Consider the following 15,357-nt stretch of genomic DNA (forward strand, 5'->3'; position numbering starts at 1 on the left):
AGCGCACATTTGTGTCCTTGCAGTCAGGTGACGTAAAGTGACTGAGATACGCCCACGTGCACTCAGTTAATCAGCAGACAATGAAGTAAATACATCAATTTGTGAAAGCTCTGGTGTATGTTGTTCCCTGCTGTGTGCTGTCATACTAGATGTTGAGGATTAGAGATATAGGCAAACAGAAAGCTGCCTGGGAGGGATCATTCTTCAGAGTCCTAATTCATTAATTGAAATGTCCAATCCTAGGTAAAAATAAAATTTCAAAACTTAAAAAAAAAAAAAAAAAAAGAATGGACGGAAGAGGAAGAGGGGTAAGGGCAGAGTCGGGAGGCCAGCTGTCAGAGGCCCTGCAGGAAACAGGCGGGACACTCATAGTGGGATAACTGGGGAAAAGTTTCTTCTCGAACGTACGACTGGAGAGGGCACGCAGAGTAACCCGGGGCTTAGGAGCAGCTGAGCTGTAACTTCCTTCCAAGTCATGGGAAGGAAGCAGTTACTCCTGGAGTCTAAAGGGGGTGTGATGGTCAATTCCACGTGTCAACCTGACTGGGCCACAGGCACCAAATGTTTGGTCAAACATCATGCTGGCTGTGACCATGAGGGTGTGCTCTGGGTGAGAGGAAGAGTCTATAGTCTATAAATCTATAGACTCGGGACTTCCCTGGGGGTCCAGGAGTTAAAACTCTGCTTTCCCACTGCAGGGGGCACAGGTTCGATCCCTAGCCAGGGAACATGCTGTGCAGTGTGGCAGAAAAAAAAGAAGAATAAATAAATAAATAAATAAATCTATAGACTCAAGGAAAGTGGATTGCCCTCCCTGGTGTGAGTGGGCCACGTCCAATCAGTTGAGGGTCTCAGTGGAACAAAGGCTGACCCCTCCTGCAAGTAAGACAGACTCCTGCCTGACAGCCTTTCAGCTGGCACATCGCTTTTTCCTTCCTTTGGACTTGAATTGAAACATGGCGGCTCTCGGAGGTCTCCAGCTGTCAGGTCTTTGGACCCCAATGACACCACCGCTCTCCGCGTCCCCGGGTGCAGAGCCTGAGGCTTGGTCGGCTCCACAGTCGTGAGAGCGCGTTCCCTGTAATAAGTCTGTTTCCCTCGCTCTACACGTCCACCCGGTTCTGGTTCCCTGTAGAATCCTGACTAGCGCAGGGAGGACGCACGCGAACAGGAGCAGCAGCGCTGGGCCGGCCTGGGCCACCCCGGCTCTCTCCAGGCTCCTGCTGGCTCCCCGCTGGGCTCGGCTGAGTGGTCCGTACAGACGACCCCCGCGGGCGGGGCAGGAGCCTGGACACGAAACCGAAGGCGCGAACGTGCGCAGAGGGCAGGACGCTGCTGTGAGCCAGGGAAGCAGCCGGGCTGGCCGGGGCCCGGGGGGCCTGGGCTGGGCAGCAGCGGGCGGGCTCCGGATGTAGTCACAAGGCAGAGCCGGCACGAGAAAGAGGAGTCACGGCTGGCCCCGAGGGTGGTGCGGGGCAGCCAGAGGACGGGGTTGCCAGTGGCCGAAATAGCCTTCTTTGACTTCTGCAAAGATTTCTTTGGAAGAAAGGACTCAATTGCTAAAGAAAATGTTATGAAACCCCTGATGTGATAGTTGACGTTTTGTCGACACACATCCCTCTATCGCCACCTGGAGCACGGAGGGGAGGGATTCAGTGATCGGGGAAACTGAGCTTGGGTACAAGGCCTCCAGTACAGCTGTGTGTGTTCATAGTTGCTGGATGAAGGAAGGAAAATTGATGTGGAAGGAAGGAAAATTGATGTGGAATGATGGGAACTACTGACCTTTCCTCCTCTGCTGTGGAACTAAGCCTGGAGCCCTTATTCCTTCCATCTGTCTGTCCTTCCATTGCTCAGAGGACATGTGGGTGTTCACCAAGCATTGCAGTGCAAGGGTGTGTGCAGGGGGGTGTGTGTGCAGGGGGTGTGTGCAGGAGGGGTGTGTGCAGGGGTGTGTGTGCAGGAGGGGTGTGTGCAGGGGGGTGTGTGCAGGAGGGGTGTGTGCAGGCAGGTGTGTGTGCAGGAGGGGTGGGTGTGTGCAGGAGGGGTGTGTGCAGGGGTGTGTGTGCAGGAGGGGTGTGTGTGCAGGAGGGGTGTGTGCAGGGGTGTGTGTGTGCAGGAGGGGTGTGTGCAGGGGTGTGTGTGTAGGAGGGGTGTGTGTGCAGGAGGGGTGTGTGCAGGGGGGTGTGTGCAGGAGGGGTGTGTGCAGGCAGGTGTGTGTGCAGGAGGGGTGTGTGCAGGGGTGTGTGTGTGCAGGAGGGGTGTGTGCAGGGGTGTGTGTGCAGGAGGGGTGTGTGCAGGGGTGTGTGTGTGCAGGAGGGGTGTGTGTGTAGGAGGGGTGTGTGTGCAGGGGTGTGTGTGTGCAGGAGGGGGTGTGTGCAGGGGGGTGTGTGCAGGAGGGGTGTGTGCAGGCAGGTGTGTGTGCAGGAGGGGTGTGTGCAGGGGTGTGTGTGTGCAGGAGGGGTGTGTGCAGGGGTGTGTGTGCAGGAGGGGTGTGTGCAGGGGTGTGTGTGTGCAGGAGGGGTGTGTGTGTAGGAGGGGTGTGTGTGCAGGGGTGTGTGTGTGCAGGAGGGGGTGTGTGCAGGGGTGTGTGTGCAGGAGGGCTGTGTGCAGTGGGGTGTGTGCAGGGGAGAGTGTGCGCAGGAGGGGTGTGTGCAGGAGGGGTGTGTGCAGGAGGGGTGTGTGCAGGGGTGTGTGTGTGCAGGAGGGGTGTGTGCAGGAGGGGTGTATGCAGGGGTGTGTGTGTGCAGGAGGGGTGTGTGCAGGGGTGTGTGTGCAGGAGGGGTGTATGCAGGGGTGTGTGTGCAGGGAAGTGTGTGCAGGAGGGGGTGTGTGCAGGGGTGTGTGTGCAGGAGGGCTGTGTGCAGGGGTGTGTGTGCAGGGGAGAGTGTGTGCAGGGGTGTGTGTGCACAGGGAGGGCAGGGCCGGGGGCACACACTTCTCTCCCGCAGCGCAGGCCCGGGAACACCTCACTAGCCAACACTCTCTGGGCAAAGGTGGGAACGTGTCGTCTGTGCGCACAGGAGCTTAGCTTGGGTTACAGACTCTTTTACATCTTTCGTGACCCTGCTCTTCTTCCTTCCTGCCCCCCTGCCTCCCTGTTCTGCCAAACTTGTAAATCACTATTTTCCCATGGATGCGGGGTTGCAGCGGGTGAGGTTTAAGTTTGATTTTGGAGAGAGATAATATAACCACTGCCCAGTCTAGGAACAGCCTGACTTCCCCCAGCGTCCTCTCCCCGTTCCGTTCTCTGCACCCCTAACCCTCCCCGAACCCTCACACCCTCCCCTGCTCCCACCCCACTACCCTCGATGTGGTGGTTTTAAGACAAGTGTGCAAATGTTTTCTGTTCTTCCCATTGAGAGGGGGGAACCCGCATCTGCGCCCTCGGAGCCCAGCCCAACCTGGCTACCAACTGGTAGCCCGTGGAATACACGAGGCGAGGCTCCGTGACTTCCAAGGCAGACCACGAGGCAAAGGGTTCCACCGCGTTCTCTTGGGATCTAACTCTCAGAGCCCAGCCACTGCGCTGTGAGGAAACCCAAGCAGCCCCTGAAGAGGGAAAGTGAGTCTCCCAACCCTTGGCCCCTGCTGAGGTCCCAGCCAACAGCCAGCATCGACCTGCCAGCCGTGTGAGCAAACCATCCTGCAGGTGGATCCTCCAGCGCCCGTTAAGCTGCCCCAGCTGACGCTGCATGGGATAGAGATGAGCCTTTCCTGCTGAGCCTTGCCCAAAATACCCATTTGAGAGCTAAATAGATAATTGCTTTTATTTTTAAGCCACTAAGTATAACTTAGTATGCAGTAATAACTGATATCTCACTGTTTCCTAAAAAGTGTACACAACATAGTATGCCCATGGTTTCCTACTTTTGTTCCTTCTGTTTCTTATATCCTATCTGTTCCTTATAATGACCCCTTCAAGAGGCTCCTATTGGTGAACTCCTATTCATCCTTTAAAGCCCGATTCAAATGTCCCTTTCACTATGAAGCCTTCCCTAAAATTTCTCTCCCTCTTTTTCCCACCATAAGGAGGAAATGATTGTCCCTTCCACTATGACAAATGTGACAAATGCTTCACTTATGCATCACAGCACTCAGCTTGATTTAGCTGAGTGGTGGCTTTGAGACCAGCCTCCATGGATAGACTCTAAGTATGTATATCAAGCTTCATGTCCAGTCTTCCTTCCAACACTGTGTCTCTCATCTCCAGTGCCTGGTGAGGGGCCGACACCAGGAAGATGCCCTAGGAAAGTGGGTTAAATTTATGGGGGTTGGGATGAAAGACTGACCAAGGAAAAGCTGGGATACTCTTCCCCTCATAGCCCTTAAGAATAGAGCCGCATGTAAGTTCCCTCCTCCCTGGCATGAGTGATATGCCTTCCTGGCTGACAGGTGAGGGGTGAGCCCTGAGGTCTGAGGGCCAGAGGGCTCTCTGAGGTTGGTAATGCCCTTAGCTCTTGCTCTGGCCCCACCCTTCATTTTATTCCTGCTAAGAAATCCCTCCTCTGAAGGATTCAGCTCTGAAGTCCTCTGCCCTCCCCACTGTACCCCACAGCCCCTGGGGTTTCACAAGATGCTGCAGCAAGAGGGGCCCAGTAGCTGGAATGGGCCACAGTCGGCAACACATACACAGCAAGATATATTTTAGAGACACTGGAAAGGCATATTTCTCTGCACAGCTGCACCTCGTGCTTTACCCACCACCCTAGTTTCTTTGCAGGAACTCTGAGGGCTTCCCAGCAGGCTGGGTAGACCCAGGCCACCACCATGCCTGTAAAATGAGCCATGTGACATTGACAGAGATTTCTAGCAGCTCCCAGGCTTAGACTGTTAGAGTTGGTCATGGCCGCGGTCAGCAGGTGCTAGAACAGGGAGGGGCCATTCCGGGGGTCACAGCTCCCGTCATGTGGGGATGGTCACCCACAGTAGAGACAGAACACAGATACAGAAGTGGAGAGGAAAGTGAGGATTTATTTAAAATGGAAGAGTCCGGAGGAGGGATAAATTAGGAGTTTGAGATTAACAGGTACCCACTACTAGATATAAAATAGATAAACAACAAGGACCTACTGTATAGCACAGGGAACTATATTCAATACCTTGGAATAACCTATCATGGAAAAGAATCTGAAAAATATATATATGTATATCTATAGCTGAATCACCTTGCTGTACACCAGAAACACTGTAAATCAACTCTACTTCATTTTTTTAATTTAAAAAATTTAAAATCTTTAAATTAAAAAAATGAAAGAGTCACTCCAAATCACAAATTTTAAGAAGTTGATGAATACCACAAAAGTCACAAAGCCTAGAAAAATTACACATTCTTTTTATTTATTAATTGACCAACATGCCTCTATGGTAATTCTTCTAATCTTGGTATGATTCATAATGAAAGATACGCAGAATCCATCTGAAATTCAGCATTCCTGGCAACAATTCAAGTGCCTGTAGAAATCGCTGCCCTGCCGGGCTGAGCCTGGGAACAGACCCCCGCCCACAGCGCTGACGCCCCGCTGGGGACACACAGGAGTTCGTCATGGGAACACTTGCTTCTCCAGGCGTTCCCCTGCGTCGGTGGCAGCCCTGCGTGCCGTTTTGCTGGAACCAGCAGGTTTTGTCAGGACAAGATACACCAGGAAGCCCTCTGACCTGGGGAAGGCGTGGACTGTGGCCTCACGTGGTGCTATCACCAGTTTGGACCCACAGACACAAGAATTTTGATCAAACTCTGTCACGTGTAATTCCCGTCGGAAGAGGAGACAGCGCATGGCATGTTTGTGATTATGGCCATTCAACATCAACCCCTTCCTAACGGGAGAGCCAGGCCCTGATGAGAACCAGGCCCTCTGCTGGCAGCTTTCGTCTTTGGAAGAATCTTCCGTGGATCGGCCTGTGGCCTTTTTTCCGTCCCCTCCCGCGCGCTGCCGGCGGGGCACTGCGGGGCGGTCACGCGGCAGCTGGGTGTCCCGTCACGAGGCCAGCAGCCCCGCAGGCAGGCAGGGAGTGTCCCTGGAGCCGCCCTGCCCTGGATGGCTGCACACAACTGTCCAGGTGGCTACACAAGCCAAACCGTTTCCCCATTGGCTTCCTCTTAGCTGGACCCCCAAGGCCCAGGGCCCCTCCGGCACCACCCGGCAGAGGGGACGTCGGTCGGAGGAGAAGCTGAAATGCAGACGGACGGAGGCCTTGAGCAGCAGGGCTTGCACTGTCTTCCTTTCACGTGCATTAGGTGCTCATTCCATACAAGGGCTGGGGGCAGGGGAGGGGCCTGGAGCTTCCCGGAAAATGGGTCCCCAGATTAGAACCGGGGCAGGTGAGACATGGGGAAGGGGAGGCCACAGGCTGTGGACGTTACCTCTGACCTGGCCGAAGTCAGCGGCCTGGACACAGGAGCCAGCACAGGGCCCCCTCTGTCCCCTAGCCTCCCCGAGCCAACAGGGGTGCTGACACTGACCCCCCAGGATCGTCTGAGGTTTAAGGAGAGCGTTTGTCGCAGCTCCTGGTGAGTCAGAGCGCTGGACACGCATCCAGGGCCAGTGTCACTGCGGAAGGGCGCTCTCCGGGGACGGCTCTGCCTCTTTAACGCAGGAGGCTGTGCTCTGACCCTCGTCGGGTGAGCCAGCCCTGCCTTCTGAAAGCCGGGTAATCCCGCCGAAGTCGCGCCACCGCCCTCCTCCTGCTGTCAGGCGGGGATTAGAGAGGAGGCGGGGGGATTAACCAGCTCATTCCGTCGCACCTTCTCCCACCAGCCGCTCTCCTGGAAGCCAGCTGCTCAGGTAGGGCGGCCCCTCCGCAGGGCAGAGAAGGGACCCCCACACGCACGCCGGGCATCGCAGCCAGGACCCGACTGCAGGCTGGGGAACCCCAGGCTCGCCCCGACCCGGAAGGCAGAAGGCTCGGGGCCGTGCCAGGGATCTGGGCAGACAGAGCTCGGGGTCGGGGGCTGCTCCGTCCTCTCCCCGGCCTGACCGCAGCAGGGGCACCTTGCCCGGACCCCCCAGGGTCCACCCAGATCCCAGCTCCTCCCGCGGCAGGATGCCCTCGCACCAGCGGCCAGAGGCCTGGGCCTCCCTGCGGAAGACGGTGGTCACCCTGTGCCTGCTGTGCAGCACATCCCTGTCCCCCGCGCGGGGGCAGGCCAGGATTCCTCTGGAAACGTAAGCCTCAACAGCACCCGCACCCATAAGCCTTCCCGCCCTCCCCTCCGCAGCCGACCTCAGTCCTCGCCCCCCAGCCTCCAGGCTCTCCCGGGGCTCGGCTGCCCGCTCCCCCTGTCTGGCTGTGAAGACCTTTTCTTCTCTTCCCCAAATCTCTGCCCTATGGGGCCCTACCCTCACCCCCTGCCCAGACACCTGACCGTCCTAGGAGAACCGAACACAGGGGCCCACACTCCTCCTGGGATGGCAGGCAGTGTCCCCAGCACCTGAGGGCGAGGCTCCTTCCAGGGTGATCACACGATGAGGCAGCTGGGGTGGGAGCTGAGTTGCTGGACGTGACCATCTCGGCCCCACAAGGATTCGTTAGGAAACATTCTGAGAGGGTAAAGCGGTCCTAAACCGACCAACAGCTCGCGCAGCCAGGAGCCGGGTGGATGTGCCCGGCGGGGGCCGGGGGGTGTCTCCATTCCCTCTCTACACCTGCCTGCCTCCCTCCAGGCCCCAGTCCTACATCCTGTCACTAAGACCAGCTCCAGGGACGCTCTTGGTCATTCACACTTTGGTATAATTTAACTTAATGTGCGACTCTCCGGGGGTGTCTGGTCTTTAGTCCTTAGTTCTGGCGGTTCCGTTAAAGACAGTTCCGATCCGTGTGGGAGCAGAACATTCTGGACTAAAGGGGCTACCTGCTCATCACACCTGAGCCCAGGAGGACAGTCGGGCTATCGCCAGCCTCGTGTCTCACAGAGGGGGGCCTGCGGCCCCACGAACGCCTGGGGTTTGTGTGGAGCTGAGCTGAGCGCGGGGTTTGAGCGGCTCTGTCCCCATCAAGGGGTCCCACCTCCAGTTGTTACAGGCCTGGTGCTGCCAGGTCTCCACAGAAGACCCTCCAGTCCGCACAGTGAGGTGGGGAACCGTCTCCTGACTCTGCAGTAGAGGAAACGAGCTCAGGGAGGTTAGACGGCCACCCCACGCTCACGCAGCCAGCAAATGGCAGGGCCAGACTTGAACTCGAGTCGGCCTGGCTGGGATCTCACCTCCACACCCACTGCCAGCCTGAACTCTTCATCGTGGGAGGAGGTATTGAGAATAACCTTCAACCCCGGAGCACAGCCCAGCTAATAGCACAGGCAAGCTCCAGGGACAGGCTGAGTGCCGGCTAGAGATGGCCGGAGCCCAGGCCTGCGCAGAGGGGACCGGCCACACTGGGAGCCCGAGCGTCCGCCGAGGGGAGGGCCCACAGCCACGCCCGTGTCTGCACGCGCCCACCACCCTGGAGCCAGACCTCCCCCGGGCTCCTGATCCCTGCCCCCCAGTGAATCCTTCCCAATCTTTCCCCCGCAGAGACCGGCATCTCCCCCACGCCTTCCCCTCCCACTCAGCGCTCAGCCTCCTCTGCCTGCCCGGCTTCTGCCGCCTCCCAAATCTGTCCCCACCAGGATCCCCAAAGATCTCCCCGCCCAACCCAGTACACACGCCTGGCTTCACCTCCTGGCCTGCTCTGGACACCCGGCTCTCCCTTTTTCTTGAGTCTCAACGCTCTCCCGGGTCTGCTCGGGCACCCACATTAACCATTATCTTCCTCTAACGCCCCTTCCCACCCCCCCACCCCCCGTCTGCCCCGGGAGTGCTGCTGCTCCCCCGGGTCTGTCGTCCACTCACAGACCTTCTCGGCCAACACCCCCCCCCTTTGTGAGCCCGTCTGCCTCAGAATCCCAGCTCCCACCCACCAACCAGTAACCCTCAGCCCTGTCTCCACCTGCTAGACCGACAAACCGTTGCCATGGGCTGCTCTTCCTGAACATCACTCAAGCTTTTAAATTCAAGTTTGTGTCTTCCCAGATACAATACGAGGGACTTACCTGGCGGTCCAGTGGTTAAGACTTCACCTTCCAGGGTAGGGGGTATGGGTTCGATCCTGGGTCAGGGAGCTAAGCTTCCACTTGCCTCGCAGCCAAAAAACTGAAACATAAAACAGAAGCAATATTGTAACAAGTTCAACAAAGACTTTAAAAATGGTCCACATCCCCCCCCACCCCCCCGCAAAAAAAAGATGCAATGTGTTGGGCGCCTTCTGGAGCTGGGCAGTTCACAGCTGCCCAACGGCACCCAGTAGCCCTGCCGCAGGGACCTCACCTCCTGCCTCTCCCAAGCTGCACGCCTCACTTCTGCCCTCCCCAACTTGTTCCCCCATCGTCCTGATAGTCTTAATTTTATTCAATTATACCACCATCGGCTCAACCACACAAGCTGGAGACCAGGAAGTCATTTTGCTACCGAGTCCAAGCTCGTACAGCTCGCCACACAACAGGCCAATCAATCGAGAGACAAGTCATTGGGGCATAGAAATAGTGACTCTATTTGGAAATCCAGCAGACCGAGAGGGTGGTGGACCAGTGTCCCAAAGCACCATCTCACCCGGGTTAGAATTCAGGCTTCTTTTATACTAAAAGGGGAGGCAGCGTGTTTGGTTGTTGCCAAATTCTTGGTGCCGGAATCCTTTGTTCTTACAGCTGCCCACATAGGTCAGGTCATGCTGTTCCTATAAACCTCCAACAAGGAAATTCCCTGGTGGTCCAGTGGTTAGGACTTGGTGCTTTCACTGCTGTGGCCTGGGTTCAACCCCCTGGTGGGGGAACTAAGATCCCCCAAGCGGAGCCTCTCAGCCAAAAAGAGAAAAAAAGAAAAACCTCCAACAAGGCAAATGTTACTCTCTCTTCTGCAAGTTTTTATCTCTATATGCATGAGAAGTGTTACACCTTTAAAGGTCAGAGTCTTGAGAATGGGCTGTCCTGTATATTTCAGGCTGTAGGCAACATTCTCAAGTTGTAGCAAAAGCAATAGAATACAACGGTTAAAATAAAAGAAACAGATCCACTGTGGAGTCAGGTTTGTTCATCCCTGTTCCAGTTTTTGACCCCTCCAAGCTCCTCTATCCTCTCCACCTAGAGTTCTCTGCCAAGTCTGTCTGATGGGGGAGACTCTCCCAGACTTCAACACTGAGTCAGAGCCCACCTCTGCCAGGAAGCCTTCCCTCACCACCCCCCCTCCCCCAGCTTCGACGGCGCCCCTTCAAATGTGGATGGCGCCCTCCGTACATGGAGGGGTGTCGCTCTAACTATCGGTTCCACAAAGGCGAGGACTGGGCAGGGCTCATGCCCGTGCACGATGCCCAGCACATAGTAGGGCCCCGGTAATCGTCGGTCGAGTGACCGAACGAACGCTGACCTTGGCGTGACCCCGTGCGGAAACTCCTTTGCTCCATCTGGAGAGGCTGAGGCACAGCCCCGCGTGGCCTCCCCCCCAACCAAGGGCGGGATCTCGGGGCACTTGTGGGGGCGGGTCTCCCCGTGAGGCTGCCTCGTCCTCCCTGCCCGCCGGCCCCGGCCTCTCAGACTCGGCTCAGAGTCTCGGCCTCCCTGCCTCACGCTGCCTGCGCAGGGCAACTGGGGGACGACTGGCCGAGGAGCTGCGGCTGTGTGAGCCCTCGGGGTCCCCCACCCTGCCTGGTCAACCCCGACCTCGTCCCTTCTTCTCCAGCCCTCTGGGGGCGGGGGGTAGGCTTGGCTCCGGGCGGTCAGCCCCTGCCCCCCAGCCAGGGGTGTTGGGATCACAGTGTAGCTGCCAAGCCTGATGGGTCCTCCGGGTCCCTGCCCTGGCCGGGAGGGACCACAGCACCACAGCTGCTGGTGTGTTTTCCTGGGTGTACGTCAGTGTGTGTGGTTGCGTGTGGACCTGTGCGTGTGTGCATCTGTGTATATGTGTGTGTTATGTGTGTCCCTGCATGTTTGTGCGGGCTTGCACACGTGCACCGGTGGGTGTCTCTGCATGTAGACACTTGCTTCCTGTGTGTGTGCGTGTCTGTGTGCATCTCTGCATGTGTCTCGTGTGTGCTCATGCGCGAGTGCACACACCCGTACTCCCACTGTCCTGCAGAGTGAAGCTGTGGGCAGACACCTTCGGCGGGGACCTGTATGACACTGTCACCAAGTACTCGGGCTCCCTCCTGCTGCAGAAGGTCAGTGACCGCCCCCCCTCACCCTGGGGCTCCCAGGGCAGCTGGCGTTAAGCCGTCCTGGTGGAGAAGCAGGATGTCTGAGTGTGAGGGCTCTTGGGGGTCATTTAATCCAATCCCCATTTCAGATAGGGAAACTGGGGCCCAGGGAAGGGAATGATTTGCCCAAGACACAGAGCAAGTCGGGGGGGGCAGTACGGTCGGGTGGCCAAGAGCGTAGTGTCAGCTCAGGGGCCCAGGAAGCCCGGGCCTAGACGGGATCGGGGGAAGAGATGGCGGGGTGAGGAACAAAGGGGAGAAGGAGCAGGGGAAGGCGGGCCGGACACAGGCCTGCTGCCTGGGGGCGGAGACAGCTCGGCGCGAAGACCCTCGGACAGAGAGCCGCCCACCCAGCACTCAACCTGCTGCCACGTCTCCGGGCACTGGAGAGCCACCGGGGCCCGGCGAGTCCAGTCCGGCCCTGCCTGGCCCCTGGGCAGGAGCTGAGCTGCCTGTGCACGGGCTGACAGCCGGCTTCTCACTCGGCTCCCACGAGCTCCCATCCCGCTGGTATCCCGACTCCCAGGCCAGTGCTGAGGACGGCGCTGCCGTCCTGCTGCGAGCCGCTGAGAATCCATATTCACCATCTAATCCCCACTGCAGCTTCAGCACCATTGTCTAAGTGCTGCGGAAAGGGGAGCCTCCGGCTTTGATGGCCGTGCTTGTCCCCTCCCCCAGGCTGGGGGCCGCTGTCCTGACCGCAGGGCCGCAGCAGCAATGCCGGGTCCCCTCGCCACCCCACACCTGCTCCCCCCACCCTGTGGCTGTTCTGGGTAAAAGCTTTGCACGTGACGCATCTTACAGTTTGGGGAACTGCGTAACTCGTGCCCAGGTGGCACTCGGGACACATGGTGAGGGAGTGCCTCCCGGGGGCCCAGATGGCGACTCAGCACCCCTCCTAATGCCCCCAGGCCCACTGGCCGAGAGTCAGGCAGCACCCACCCCTGCAGCGCATGGGGGTCACAGACACCACGAGCCCCACAGCGCCTGAGAGCAGCCCCTGCGCTGGCTGTGTGACCTCGGTCGAGTTCACGACCTCTCTGGGCCTCAGCCTCCCTCTGAAGGATGTGAATCAGAGGACACCTGATAAGCGGCGTCTCTTGTCGGTTGTTGGGGGAGGTTTTACGAGGACGGAGGGCCGTCCTGGCCCCAGTGTGAGTGCACCAGTGGGGAGGGCGGAGGCCGCCGGCAGCCGGGGGTGGACGTCCGGGTACAAGACGACAGGCGTGTGTCTCTCCACGTCCCCTGAACAGAAGTACAAGGACGTGGAGCCCAGTCTGAAGATCAAGGAGGTGGATGGCTTGGAGCTGGTGAGGAAGTTCTCGGAGGACATGGAGACCATGCTCCGCAGGAAAGTGGCAGTCATCCAGGTGCGCAGGCCTGCGGGCTGGGGGTCTGCCCGCCCCGGACACGGAACCCCCTCCCTGAGCCCCCCACACCACCTTCTCCTGCCTCGTAGCCCGTGAGCCACAAGACCCCTGTAAAGGAGGGGGTGGGGGGCAAGGGGAGAGAGGGGAGGGCCGGGCGGGCGCTCTGCCTTAGGGAACAGCGTCCAGGGCTGGAGGGTCAACCCACGGTGTTAAGAAGGACCCTGCGTCGGGACCTCCGGTTCGGTGATGGGACGGAGCAGAGTGAGGGCGTAGGAGTCACGGGCTGAGTGAATGGTAGGGGGCGTGGAGGGTGGGAGCGTAGTGGGGTGAGAGCGGGTGACGTGAACTCCCTCTCTCCTCCCCTTCCCTCCTCTCCTCCAACTCCCCCAGCCTCTCCCCTCCTGCCACACAGACCCCCCTTCGTGGCACCCAAGTGCTGCCCCGATGGGGGCCCAGGGCCCAGGCGTTTCGTCACTGCACATCCACCTGGCTTGGCCTGGTAGAAACGGGACGTGTCACTTCCCTGGCATGAAGTGCTTCCCTGACCCCTGTGGGGACCTGGCTGGTGTAAACCAGCAGGTGCCGCGTGCCAGGAATTGGCCACCCCAGACCAGCGTTATCCCCGAAGGAACTCCTTTTGGGGGTCCAGGAGAACAAGGAGAGAGGAGAGGGGTCCGGGCTGGTGGGCCCGCAGGGGAGGCCAAGGCTGCACAGGGGATGGGCGAGGGTGGCCATGGTGGGGGGACAGGCTGCAGCCCCAGCGGTGTCCGCCCATCTCCCTGCCTCCCCACAGGTTGCCGGGGCCCCCTTTCCCACCTGTGACGATTTGCAGCCTCTTCTCTGCAGGCTTAGGGCAGGGGCTCTTGGCGTCAGGAAGCAATGAGGGATTCCCGGGGACCGCCCACAGCAGGGGAGGCTGACCCCCCGAGAAGCCACACAGCAGTAACACCCGCCTCCTTCAGTCGGCTGGTCTGGGCGGAGTGCAGACACCGGGGCACAGGGATGCCCCCCTTTAGGTGCCGGCCCTCCTGGCGCCAGAGCACACGAGGTCCCGAGACACCTCCAGAGCCCAGGGCGCTGGGCTCCGGCGGCTCCAGGGGCACCGCGTCCTCCCCACGGCCTCAGCATGGAAAACCAACCCAGGGGGCACTTGCTCTGTGGACCTTCTCCAAGCTTGAGGCCCTGCTCCCTGCTGGGGGTGCCCCCAGGGCCACAGCCACGGACCCTCCTATGAGGGTGCCTGTGGGGAAACTGCCTGCAGAGCGGCACTAAAATAATCTTTGCCGCGTGGAATTTCTTCATCACATCTCGGCACTGGGGGTCGGGAGTAGGGAAGCAAGGAGGGCCCTCCCTCCTTGTTGGGGATAACGCTGGTTCTGCCCAGTTTACAGGAGTATAAATAGAGACCCAGAGGGCAGCGGCTCCCCCTGGCAAAGCCAGGATACGAGCTCCGGTCTCCTTTCCCCCACCCCCAGGTTTACTGAGGTATAATTGAGAATCAAAAGTTGTGTATACTAAGATGTACAACCTGATGACCCGATATACACATCCACTGTGAAATAGTCACCCCAAACAAGCCAGCCACCTTATCCATCACTCACAAATGGTAATTGTATTAAGGATACAATGCATTAAGGATAAATGGTATTTTCCTCCCTCCCTTCCTTCTTCCCTCCCTCCCCACCCCTTTCTTTTTGTATGAGAGGTGAGAACACCCAAGAACTACCCTCTTAGCAAAGGTCAAGCACACCCTACAATATTGTCACCTAAGCCACCTTGCTGTACATCAGTTCTCCACAATTCACTCATCTTGCACAACTGAAACTCTGTACCCCTTGACCAGCACCCATTTCACCCTCCCTCAGACCCTGGCAACCACCATTCTACCCTCTGTTTCTAGGAGTTTGACTAGTTTAGATCCACACATAAGTAACTTTATGCAACATTTGCCTTTCTGCATCCAGCTGATTTCACTTGGCCTGATGTCTTCCAGGTTCATCCAGGTTGTCACAAATGGAGGAATTTCCATTTGGAAATAGCCCCAATGTCCACCAACTGATGAATAGATTAACAAAATGTGGGATATCCATAAAATGGAATATTACTCAGAAATAAGAAGAAATGAATACATGTTAAACATGTCTGATACATGTTAAAATATGGATGAACCTTGAAAACATTGTGCCAAGTGAAAGACTCCAGATACAAAAGGTCAAATACTGGCTGATTCCACCTTTTGGCTGCTGAATATGTACAGATTGAATACAGAGAGAGAGAGAGATACACATACACACATTTTAATAGACTTTATTTTTTAAAGCAGTTTCAGGTTGACAGCAAAGTTGTGAAGAAAGTACGGAGAGTTCCCATTTACCCCCCGCCTCCACAAACACAGCCTCCCCAAAGCTATCCACACGCCCACCAGAAGGTGTGTTTGTACAATTAACGAACCTACACTGACACGTCATTGTCACCCAGAGTCCGCAGTCTGCATGAGGGTTCACTCTTGGTGGTGTACGTTCCGGGCGTTTGGACAAGTGTATAACGACGTGTCTCCATCATCAGAGATCATACAGAGTAGTTTCACTGCCCTAAGAAATCCTGTTTGCCGTCTACTCATCCTTCCCTCCCCACAAACCCCTGGCAACCACTGACCTCTGTGCTGTGTCCCTAGCCTCACCTTCCCCACAAAGTCACGTGGCGGGAAGGACTCAGTGTGTCACCTTTCAGCCTGGCTTCCTGTCCCTGTGACGTGCACCTGCCTTCG

At 57.6% G+C, this 15,357-nt stretch overlaps 1 protein-coding gene across 1 annotated transcript in view; it reads left to right on the forward strand.

The window, feature by feature from the left end:
• Positions 1-6,329: 6,329 nt before the first annotated feature.
• Positions 6,330-15,357, forward strand: part of CACNA2D4 (calcium voltage-gated channel auxiliary subunit alpha2delta 4) — an 85,184-nt gene continuing 76,156 nt past the window's right edge. The window contains exons 1-6 of the mRNA XM_036865812.1: positions 6,330-6,511; positions 6,598-6,651; positions 6,759-6,785; positions 7,011-7,166; positions 11,103-11,184; positions 12,474-12,590. Coding sequence (XP_036721707.1) covers positions 6,330-6,511; positions 6,598-6,651; positions 6,759-6,785; positions 7,011-7,166; positions 11,103-11,184; positions 12,474-12,590 — 618 coding nt within the window. The remainder of the gene's footprint in view (positions 6,512-6,597; positions 6,652-6,758; positions 6,786-7,010; positions 7,167-11,102; positions 11,185-12,473; positions 12,591-15,357) is intronic.

Source organism: Balaenoptera musculus, chromosome 10 (assembly GCF_009873245.2).
Source record: "Balaenoptera musculus isolate JJ_BM4_2016_0621 chromosome 10, mBalMus1.pri.v3, whole genome shotgun sequence".
In the NCBI taxonomy this organism is placed as follows: Eukaryota; Metazoa; Chordata; class Mammalia; order Artiodactyla; family Balaenopteridae; genus Balaenoptera; species Balaenoptera musculus.